This window comes from Nannobrachium achirus (genome assembly GCF_963921795.1).
Source record: "Nannobrachium achirus genome assembly, chromosome: 6".
Taxonomy (NCBI): Eukaryota; Metazoa; Chordata; class Actinopteri; order Myctophiformes; family Myctophidae; genus Nannobrachium; species Nannobrachium achirus.
Genome location: NC_137815.1, coordinates 27957138 through 27968764, shown reverse-complemented (window position 1 = coordinate 27968764; position 11627 = coordinate 27957138). Strand labels below are relative to the sequence as shown.

General features: G+C 45.9%; 2 protein-coding genes across 2 annotated transcripts; both read right to left on the bottom strand.

Annotated features, from left to right (window-relative positions):
• Window positions 1-3689: 3689 nt before the first annotated feature.
• LOC308286962 (nibrin-like) lies at window positions 3690-6179 on the bottom strand (the record flags this gene model as incomplete). The annotated part of the gene is made up of 1 exon (XM_080728084.1): window positions 3690-6179. One exon carries the CDS (start codon window positions 6177-6179, stop codon window positions 3690-3692), a length of 2490 nt encoding a protein of 829 aa, XP_080584210.1.
• Window positions 6180-7963: 1784 nt separating this feature from the next.
• LOC308286961 (4-hydroxybenzoate polyprenyltransferase, mitochondrial-like) lies at window positions 7964-8863 on the bottom strand (the record flags this gene model as incomplete). The annotated part of the gene is made up of 1 exon (XM_080728083.1): window positions 7964-8863. The coding sequence occupies one exon, from the start codon at window positions 8861-8863 to the stop codon at window positions 7964-7966; it is 900 nt and encodes a 299-aa protein (XP_080584209.1).
• Between the last annotated feature and the right edge of the window lie 2764 nt (window positions 8864-11627).

The following is an 11627-nucleotide window of genomic DNA, read 5'->3' as shown; positions in this document are numbered from 1 at the left end:
TACTGCACGTTTTTGTGTGAGGGCCTATGCCCAAGGAGACACGGGGAGAACATGCAAACTCATCACAGAGAAAACCAAGTACTTTTACTTGTAACAGAGTATTTCCATATTGCTGTATTGATACTTTTATTTAAGTAACACATTTGATTACTTTTTTGAGTTCCGATTTTGTTTAGTCTATAACTTTTCACTCAGCATCTGCCCAACACAGGCTGTGGATGTGCATGTCTTAGCTTTCTTTTTGATGGACAAAGTAGGGCATTACTTTAAGAAAAAAACATAAAAGGTTAAAATGTGGAGATGGTTTCTGCCTGACAGTGACAATATTAAAAAAAACACACAGTTCTTAAATATTTCATTAATAGAAAAAGTAGTAGCCCGATTAAGACATACATGTTCCAATTAATGAGGTTGATTAATGGCCCATCTATTTCATCTCTCGATGCTTCATTTGAAAATTGAACGTTTGCGTGTCAAATCGGCTTAATATTTGGCAAATCTTGCATTAGGGGTATGGCAACTGGAACAGAGTGGGAGTAGAGTGAATATGAGAGCATCAGTCACGTCCCCATCATGACCACGTTTGGATCGTTTCTGCAGGCTGTGATGTGTGTAGCATCACGTAATACCTTGTTGTTGTCGGGGTGGAAACCTTGTATGTCCAAAACCATTACTTTTCAGGGAATCAGAAAAAAAGAACCCGTAATCCAATGGATCCAATGTAGTTCATCATTCACGAGAGAAAAAGATGAAACGTGGATATACAAGGTTTTCGCCTGGCAGCTTTAGGATCTGTAGTCAAAGCTGTACAAAGAGCAGTGCTTTAAATATGATAAATGGAGGTGCATGCAATGAACTGAATGGTAAGTACTGTAGACGGCCTGAGTGGGAGGAGGGAGGACACAACGTTTCACTTTGTTCGGCTCCGATCCAGACAGAGCACATTTCAGTGTTTGTGTGTGTGTGTGTGTGTGTGTGTGTGTGTGTGTGTGTGTGTGGGTGCGTTAGCAGTATGTGTGTTATTCGTAGAGGATTTCAATTCAGATGAATGTTAGGGTTGTGTTTAAGGTAAGAAATGTCACGGTTGGTCGGTTAGACAAACAGACAGACTCACACGCACACACACACGCACGCACGCACGCACGCACGCACGCACGCACGTCGCACGCACGCACGCACGCACGCACGCACGCACGCACGCACGCACGCACGCACGCACGCACGCACGCACACACACACACACACACACACACGCACACAGGCGTAGATCATGCATGGGAAACTGGCAGCCCAGGGGCCACCTTCACTTGCAGGTTAATATCAGAATACTGATATATATTATTGATTTCAGCTGTTACAATTCCAAACATGCAAACATGACTCGCTTTAATTGCTTCAGTCTAGTAGTTGAATGACTATAGTGTAGTTAAAATGTTAGTCTTTTTTAAGTTAGCAGTTTGAAGTTAACATTATAAGTATAAATTAAATCCAAATGTTGCATTTCAGGATTCCAATTAAAAAATGACAAAAGATCATTCAGGATTCCAATTCAAACTAGCAAAACTAGACGATCTTTTGAGCTTGTAGATCGGCTATTTTTACTACTTTTGTGTGACATACTAGAATGACGAAATAGGACACTAATTTACGGTGGCATATGGAGATAAGAGTTTTCTGCCCAACAGTAACAATATGCAATGTGGCCCTCCGGAGTTAGTGTGGAAGGTATCTACCTTTCCTCAACAGCAATATTTTGGACATACAAGGTATCCACGCGACAGCTGTGATATGCAACATGCAATAAGCCACGGACTCACATAATAAAGCAGGATTGGCAAATAATGAGAGGAGTGCAGCCAGAGAGCAAGAGGTTACATGTCTCAAGGATGTGAATCATTCCTTCAGCATGAGTGGAGCATAGCTTTAACCCATTTAGAACGGGTACACATTATTGTGTATCATTATTTTATGCTTTAACTATTGAAAAATAGCAGATATACAAGCTCACAGTGCCGCGCTGTGAGCTTGTAGATCTGCTATTTTTTAAAGATCGTGAAAATTCGAATTTTGACCTGATTCTATAAGTGTCTTTTGAATCCTTCTAAGGTTTTTTGGAAAAACCTATGTTTCTATGTCAGCAATCTGACCAGCCATCGTCAAAGAAAAGGTCCTTTTTCACTCAACTGGAGCTCAGTTAATCTGTTCTTTAGAGACTACTATGTCAGTGGTGCTCAAACTTTTTCATGTGAAGGACCCCAATTTCCCAAACTCATATTTATTTGGCCAAGGACCCCCATCTCAAAATATTTAGTTCCAGGGACCACCCAGAAGCAAAATTTGAGTTACAAACGTTCGCTTTGAAAATACATACATTCAAAGATTTGCACACATTTTCACGACTTTTTCAAAAAAATAGCATATCTTGTATATCTGCTATTTTTCACTGGTTGAAGCATTCAATAATTCTAGGCCTGAATTTAAACAAGGACACCGCAGGAGGACGTGGTCGCACACACAGGGATTCAATATTCCATCATCGTGTCCACAGAGATGGTATAATAAGGTGTTGCTCATAGAATTAGTCATGATGCAACTAGGTTCTGAGATTGTAAACATCTGCTGTTTTTGCCTTAATTTGTTGGCAGTGGTGTAAAGTAACTAAAGTAGTGTACATTTTAGGTAATTGTACTTTACTTGAGTATTTCCAATTTCCACTACTTTACTTCTACTCCACTACATCGCAGGGGTAAATATTGTATTTTTTCCACTACAATTATTCGACAACTTTATTACTGGCTAGTGGCTACTTTGTAGATTTTGATTATTATTACAAAAAACATATATTAACCACTTCAGCTCTGTATACATTTTGGAAATGTATCTACCGGTATTTGAAAATAGCAGATCTACAAGCTCAAAAATCTTTTGAAAATAGCAGATCTACAAGCTCACAATGTGTCGCATCGTGACCCTTTGTACCGTCAGCAGGACACAGACAGCAACATCATTTTTAACGTTATTTTTTGTTATTAATAAGTAGCCTACTACCTTCGCTGCTGATTGTACTTTCACGTTGAGATCAAACGTGGAAGTTTGAACTCAACTGCTGTCAACTGCCTACTCATAACAGTCAAGTATGCTGGCAGTTTGCCAGCACTGCGCTCTGCTGGCACACAAGTAGCCATGAGTGTACAGGCGCAAGGTGGCATCTCGACAGAGTGCAGTCTAGTTTTTGGTGTTGTTTTTATCATGCACTTTGGTCAACCTGATTGTTTTTAAACGTGCTTTATAAATAATATCAAACTATTCCTATTCCTATTCATGCATGCTTGTGTTTGCATACGTGCCTGTCTGCGCGTGTGCCTGCGTGTGTGAGAGAGATAATTTTTTTCTCTGTGAGTCATTGGTTCAGAAAGGCCATTCTAGAAACAAATCCAACCCACTGGCTGTCTGGTGTAGAGTGATGTGAGCAGTGCTGCTGCTGCTGCTGATGATGATGATGATGATGATGATGATGATGATGATTGACCCACATGATGTCACAGGATGGGGACATACGACATCAGTATTTGATACCATGGAAAAACACTTGGAAAAATACATGGGCATACTACACACAACGCCATGTATTGGAGCAACTAGCAACGCTCAAACAAACGGACTCCTGCTCCCTCAGGTTTCCATGCGTTTCATTTCCTCCTGGTGACTTTGCTGGGGTTGTACCTAAACAGATCGTCTCCTTGAGTCTCCTCGTTGCTGTTCCACTGGTCCTCCTCAGCAACGTCTCTGAGCCAGTCCTCCAGCTCTGCATTGCTGCTCCTGCTGTAGACCAACAGATCCGATGCTGCTATGAGGCTGGCTCTGCCTTCGGCTCGGGGCACCGGAACCTTGCTGAAGCGTTTGAAATTGGCGGCGGAGCCGTTGCCCTGGAAGTGCCGCGGTTTGGTTCTTGGGGGCGCCGTCACTGTCAGAGATCTAAACTCGATCAACAGCGCAGATTGAGGAGGATCCTCGTCTGCTTCGACTTTGGTGGGCTCCAGTGGGGTCTCTTGCTGGCCAACAACACCGTTGCCTTCTGAATGCACAGCGACGGGCACATCCTCCTCTTTGGCAGTTTGCCAGCACTCGTGTGGTCTGGACATCTGATTGGATACCTCGTCTTCCGCAGGCTGTGGCTGCCGTCTCCAATTGGACGAAGACTGCTCCTCTGTTTCAAGGCTCTGGTTTCTATCGGACACCGAGAACCCCTCTACTTCCGTGCCCGGCAGCTGATTGGCTACGCCGCTCACTTCCGGGTCGAGCCGCAGCCTCTTGCTGGGGAGTTTCCCACAACTGGAAGCCTCTTTCTGATTGGTGGAGTGGCGTTCGCGCTGCTTGGCGTCTATAGAAGGATCAGGACGGGTGTTGTCACGGTCTGCTGGTTGCAGCTGCTGGTAGGGCTGTTGGTCATTGAAGTCACCCATGTCCTCGTAAATCATGGACTCCAGTTCTTCCAAATCCATCCCTGCATCCATCTCTTTCCTCTTCCTGCCCTGGTCAGGGTAGGAGACAGTGGGAGACTGACCTGGGAAAAGCTCTGTCCCCAAGGCCCGATGACCAAGATTCCTGGAGTCGAGGGGGGTGTTGTCTGGCTGGGTGTTGTATGATGTGTGATGTCTTGAGCCAGAGAGTGGAGGCATGGCCTGCTTTGACTCCAACCCAACAGGAGAGGAGTCATCTTCCCGAGACCTTTTCTTATTGAGTGGCTGAAAGAAGTTGGCGAGAGAGGGCCGTTTCTGTGGAGATGTCACTGCCGAGGGCTTCCGTTTCCAAGGGGACTGAGACTTCTGAGAAAACATGGTCCCAAAGCTGGTAGCCTTAGACAGGACTGGATGCAAACTACGGTCAGCCGCACCTGTTGTCACAACACCATGGTGTTGCTGTGTGTCTGTCTGCTTCCTGTGTGAGGTTGTGTTCTGTGTAGAGCTGATGGATGAACTGATGGTCTCAGCCACCGTAATCACTGAGTCGCCCTTCTTCTTCTCTGGAGTCTCTCCGACTGCCGTCACCCCCGTTACCTCATGTTGATCCACACTGACGCCTTGTGAGGGCTCAGTGTTTACTGCGTACGCTGTGATGTCCGGAGACTCTCCCGATAACACTGTTTCCTCCACTGCATTCAGGGAATATGTGGCACCCGGAATTCTGGACGCCACACTTTGCCCGGTGTCTGAAACCCCCACCGCGTCCGTCAAGTCACTGGTCGGATTACAGTACTTGTCGCAAGAGATGTAGATGGCAGCCAAGCCGATCTCAGACTCTGAGATCAACCGCAGCCCTTTCTCTTGTAGAATCCTCCTCACCGAGTCAGCCCAGTTCGCGGTGGAGGAAGGCGGTACAGAGGCCTGGGAGCTCCTGGTGTCCAGGTCGACCACGCAGCTCTGCAGTGAATGCAGCAGCGGCGGGGGAAGACTGCCCTCTTCCAACAGCTGGCTCCGCCCACCCCCATAGCCCACCAACGCGCCAAGACGTTTGAGCTGCTTATCGCTGAGGAAGACGAAGGTCTTCCCGTCGAAGAGCCACTTGCGTTCCGGCCTGGCCGTGAGATCCACCTCCTCTCCAATCAGACGAGGCTCGTCCAACACCGGGACGAAACTGTCAGCTTCGGGGATGGGACTTTTCTGCTGCACTGCTCCGCTCAGCTCACCAAAGAACTCCTGTTTGACGATCGGTCGGCAGCACAGGAGAGCGCTTATGGTCTTGATGGTGACCTTGACGGCGGGTGTGACCAGGTGAGTGCAGTCCTGCGTCCAGCTGTCGGCCAGCTTACCTCCCAGAGGAAGCAGGGCCTGAGAGAGCCTCGCCTTGCCCTCGCCGTCCACACGCGCTGAACACACCACCAGCCGTAGCCTGTCCACACTGAACTTGCTCTGGAAAACCCCAAAGGTGACTTGGTCCCCTGCTCTCAGGCTCAGCGACGTGTCCTCGGACAGGCGCTGGTCGTTGACAAACGTCCCGTACTTGGAGCTGTCCGTCACCGATAGTATCTGTTCAGTGGCGATGAGGTGGGCGTGAACCCTGCTGATGGACTGGTCACTCGACAGCAGGATGTCACAGTTCTTGCGTCCCACGACATACCCTTTGCCAGGGAGGAGGTAGTGGCTCTCACCCCCAGCTTCCAGGTGCTTCAAGATCCACATTCTGTCAAGAACTACAACATTCATCACATATATAACTGTATAGATATATCAATATTTTGTTCTATGGTCCACAACTCATGCAGGTTTGTCACTTGCAAACTACAGCAACGTCTGTGCCATTTCATGACGTAACAATTATGCGCAGCTTCTTTTTCCAACTATTTTGAGTGGTGCAAACGCTTCAGCCAAAACAATTTGCACACGCACACAAATACACGCAAAGTAACTGACGTCACGGACAGAACGGCCCATACAAGGAGATATGCACCTTTGTTGTGTGACCACCAGTCGCCAAAGTACCACGCATAAAACCCTAGACAGTCTTTTTAAATGGAACAATTTAATTTGATTACAAAACTTTCAGAGGTTGATGTGCTATTCAGCAAGTATCAAAAGCAGATTCATAATTCAGTACAGTGTTATGTCCAGTTACTTGTGAATAGTAAATATGTGTTTTAATTCATTTTGACAGAATGGCAATTATATGCTAAAAGAATCTGCCTGCCTCAATGACGTCAGCCATTTATGACGTAGCACAATAAATGTGCAAAATCTCTGTACGATGTACGTGCGTAGTTCACGTATGTCGAGAACTGTTTGACCGTCCAACTTCACTCGGCACACGTGTTGAAGACAACCTTGCGTGCAAGGCGGTAGCCCCAATAGGTGGCCAGGTTCCACTGCCGCAGCCTTGCAGCGGTTGTGGCCGAGAACTGGCGGTGGTATTCCTGGAATAGTGAACCTCCAAATCTTATGGACCGGTTGAGTACCACTGTCAGGCAGTCGTCTAATTCCTGGCGCCTGGCGAGGTAAACAGAGCAAATGACGTCCCTATAGATTGAGAAGCCAGGCAGAATTCGGTCACAGTGAGGATGGATGACCGGGTGGGGGTGGAGCTGCGGAGCTGGATGGAGATGTCACCACAGTCCACGAGGTTCGTTGTTGGTGGATGGACAGAGGAGGGAAGCAAAGTCAATGTCGTTGCCTTGGAGGATCTGGTTGGGGAGGGATGCTGGGATAGGTTTTGGGTTTCTGGCGATGGCGTTCGGTGGTGGGTCAACTGGACGTGCTGTGGAAAGGGAAAGGGGTGTGGATGGGGGGAAGGGTTATTGAGAGGGGGACGGGAAAGAACAGAGGGGGACTGCAGGGCGATGCCATCGCCGGTTGGCAGGATGGCATGCCCGAAGGTGGGAGGGGAGGAAAAAGCAGGTGTGGCCTGTGGTGAACTGGTGCCAGGTGTGGCCACGGCAGTGCTTGTGGTCGGAAGGGAGAAAGGAACAGAGGAAAAAAACGAGTTGGATGTAGGGATGTCCCCCATCCCTAGGGTGGGATGAAAGTGCAGCATGCAGGACAAGGGATGATAAGACAGACAGACTGGATTGGCTGGGTGGGTGGGATCAATTCGTAATCTTATACAACTGGTTCTAGATCTTAAAAATCAAACCTCGGTTCGAAGTGAAGCTGTGAATTTTTATTCTGTGTGATCTAGAGCTATGAAATCTGTGTTCTAGATCTATACATTCTGTGTTCTAGATCTATACATTCTGTGTGTTTTAGTTCTATATTTGTATGAGTTCTTAATGAATGAATGATTCTGTCTGGAGGGCCAAATTGTCATGTGAAGCTTGACCAATCCTCAATTCTGCATGCACGGGACACACAAAGCCACTCCTTGGAAGCGGCTTTCACTGCTTCAAAAATGTAGAAACCATTTTGTATAATAATTGACCACCTCCTCTGAATGTCTTTTCTTACAACTGTCCTTTGTTCTGTAATATATTAGTTTATCCTTCTTTCCACAAATTGCCTGTGATAATGCCTGAAAACAACAGCAATCCAAGGTTTCTGTTCGAGACAAATGTCCTCCAGCAGTCTTCTGGTTTGTTGATGTCCAGTGTGTAAACCTGATGCATTAGGTGTAGGCCCACTGTGGACAGTACAGCATAATAAGGTAGACCCAGTTCAGCATTGACCCCCACCATTACTAGTCCTGACATCATGGCCACCGTAAAGCCACTCAACCATGGTTTGGTTTTATGTCCAAACTTCAATGCAGTAGACTTGAGTCCTATCTGGATGTCATCCTCTTTGTCCTGATGAGCATAGATGGTGTCATAAATCAGTGTCCACATAACTCCTGAGAAATATAGAGGGAGACACACTGACCAGTTGCAGGAGCCCCGGACTGCAGACCAGCCCAACAGTGCTCCCCAGTTGAAGGTTAATCCCAACACAAGCTGTGGCCAGTAGGTTATCCTCTTCATCAATGGATAGGTGATGACCAGAGGCATTGAAGCAGCACCAAGTGCAATACTGTAATAATTAAGTCTCAGCAATACACCTAGTGCAAGCGACAGCTGGCCTCCAAGGAAAACCAGAGCCTGTGTCTGAGAGATCTCCCCTGAGGCGATGGGTCGTGCAGCGGTCCTGGACACCTTCTTGTCAAAGTCCTTGTCCCACATATCATTGATAGTGCAGCCGGCCCCTCTCATCAGCAGAGCCCCTGTACCAAACAAAGTTAGCATCCGTAGGTCGGGCCAGCGTCCAGGGTCTGCAGCCAGACCAATGCTCCATGTGCACGGCAGGTACAACAACCATGTTCCAATCGGTTTATCGAGTCTCATTAGCCGGAGGTATGGCTGGATAGCTGCTGGTGCCGATTTCACAATTGCTGAAGGTTGCATCATATCATCTCATATCGAACCCTAACTGAGCACATCGGTACTGCTGAACTCTAATGCAGTCGGAATGACCCTAGCGCTATTACAGTCTCGAATGTCTGTGATAAATAGCCCTGGAGTTGGAGGGCCTGGGAGCATAGGGTGAATTTATTGACTCTGTCTGCTACTTCGGTTGCCTTTATACTGTTGGCTGGAATGCTCATGTCAACTACAGTATGTGATGTCACAATGAGATGGCTCCATACTGCCATACCGTATATCAAGTTCCAAGGTCAGCCGTGCCCATATATGGAGTCAACAATGTCATAGATCTGTCAGGAAGCTCCATATGGTGTCCTGGATGCTCAATCATTCCTAAATCTGGCGTCCATGAAATAGGTGTGGGGGAAAGCAGGGAGGGCCGAGTACTGAGGGTGAGTCGGGGGTTGGAGGGGAAGTGGTGGCTTGCGTCGAGTTGGTCGCATTGGCGGTTGTCCAAAACTACCGATCCGACTGATTGACTATCAAAAGCAGAGGCATGGATCCCCCCACCCCCAACAAATCGGCTATATGCACAGCAGCCATTTTGGAGAGAAGTTGGGTCTCTTCCCACTGCCTTCACAGGTGTTATCAATAGCCTAATACTAATGAAGGCTCTGTTCCATTCTGGTCAAACAGAGTCAGGATGCTGATATTGTGCACGTCAGCTCACTGGAAACACTCTGCTACACCAGTGGGTCTCGAAGGGTGGTCCAGGGACCCTCATGGTTCCTTGGGGGTTCCAAATTACCCATTAAAAGTTGTGTAACTCTGAGAGTGTACACATGGAACCAAATGGTTCCATGTGAACACATCTCAGAGTTGGGAGTGCCTCGCTATTTCTACAAGTCATCTTTTCGACAACCAAACCTAACCTCCCTGGGGTGAGTAGCGATACCTGGCGACACTCCGTTGTCGAAATGATGTGCGTTCGAAAAAGCACGATTTCCCCCTCAGAGTTATGGGGGTCCTTGAATTAAAAGGTTTTAGAACCACCACAACATGGGAACGAGCCTTCATTAGTATCATTGGTAACACCTTTGAAGGAAGTCAGAAGAGGCCCAACTTCTCTCCAATACGTGCATAATAGTCCCGAACCCTGGTCACGAGGAAGATAAATAATACAATGTGAATACTGAGATGTCTTTACGTGCACGTGTCCTACAATGATGTGGAATGTGAAAAGCTTTACTCTGACAAACAGTTTCTTTGCTGCAGGCATTTTTCTTTGTATATCATTGTTGTCGGGGGGAAAACTTGTATGTCCAAAACCGTTCCTTTTTTTCATTAAAAAGAACTTTAAAAAGGTAAAAGGATCATACAAGATTGTCGCACAAACGTACTGAACATAGCAGATCTAAAAGCTGAAGAGCATAGGAGATAGCCGTAGATCTGCAATTTTCACTATTTGGACATACAAGGTTTCCGCCAGACGACAACAATATATCGTCACTGTCGGGCAGAAACCTTGTATCTCCAAGATTCAAATGTGTACTTTTTTCCGTAAAATAAAGCCCTGCTTCATCATACAAGACTGTGGCACAAAACTAGTGAAAATAGCAGATCTATATGCACACAGCTTGTAGATCAGCTATTTTCACTATTTTAAATCATTTTCATAATGATAAAACACAAAACGAATGGTGTTGGACATACAAGGTTTCCACCCGACAACAACAATATAATTAGATGCCCAGAATAGGGACGCCATAGGGTCCATGCGGCTAAACAATACGCTACGCGATAAATAAATAAAAGAAAACCACCGTAGCTTCAGCCCCCGAAGGCAGAGTTGTTAAATAATGCCCTTTATTAGTCACAATTGATGACAAAGCTAAGCAACGCTGCCTGCCGGCATGCATGGGGCTGATCTCCACTCTCGCTGAGAGCACGTATACGGTAGTACGGGTACAGTAATAACATTTTTACTGTGGATTACTGTTTTTTTTTTACTGTGAGCTGCAGACGGAGAGAGACGTCCCGCTGGGGCCGTGCATAATATCATTCCATAATGAGTCTTGGTTTTTACATCTAATTACATGTTACACACTTTACACAGTATGTCAGCGCATTCACGGGGAAATCCTTTTTAAATATATTATTGTCGCTGTCCAAAACTGGAAAAAAATGATATGTGTTCTAATCAATCCAATGTCGTTATTACTTCACAAGCTCTCGTTAATAGTTCTCTTTGGTTCAATATTTACAAAGCCCACAGACAGACCTAACTGCTTTCACTTTCAAACATTCTCAAAAAAAAAGTAAAAGTAGGTTATCAGCAAGCTACAAAAAAGAAGAAAAAAAAACATAAAACGCTGAAATATGGAGATATTGCACAGATATTTGTAAATAATATTTCACAAGTATGTCAAATGTATGAGAATCTACAAACGAATAGGCTACAGTAGGGGATGAAAGAGCTCTCTCTTGGAATGGCCAGCCAGAGCGATCATTACTGCAGTTTGTGTTACTTATGTTATTTTAAATTAATAATTCAGCATTGTATCTTCTCCAGATGCCTGCAAAAGGAATACGTGTCCTGTATACATATGCATATAGGACCACCAGTGTAGAATATGCAACACATCTGGAGTATTATCGGAAGACACTACTTGCAATGCAGTTATTTGGAACTATTCACCAAATATTCCTGTTTGGGAGAGGGATTTGGAGATGCAATGTGTGGTGCAATGTGCAATATTAAATTATGCTCTTCTACCCTCTTCTTATGCATTTTGTTTTCAGGTTG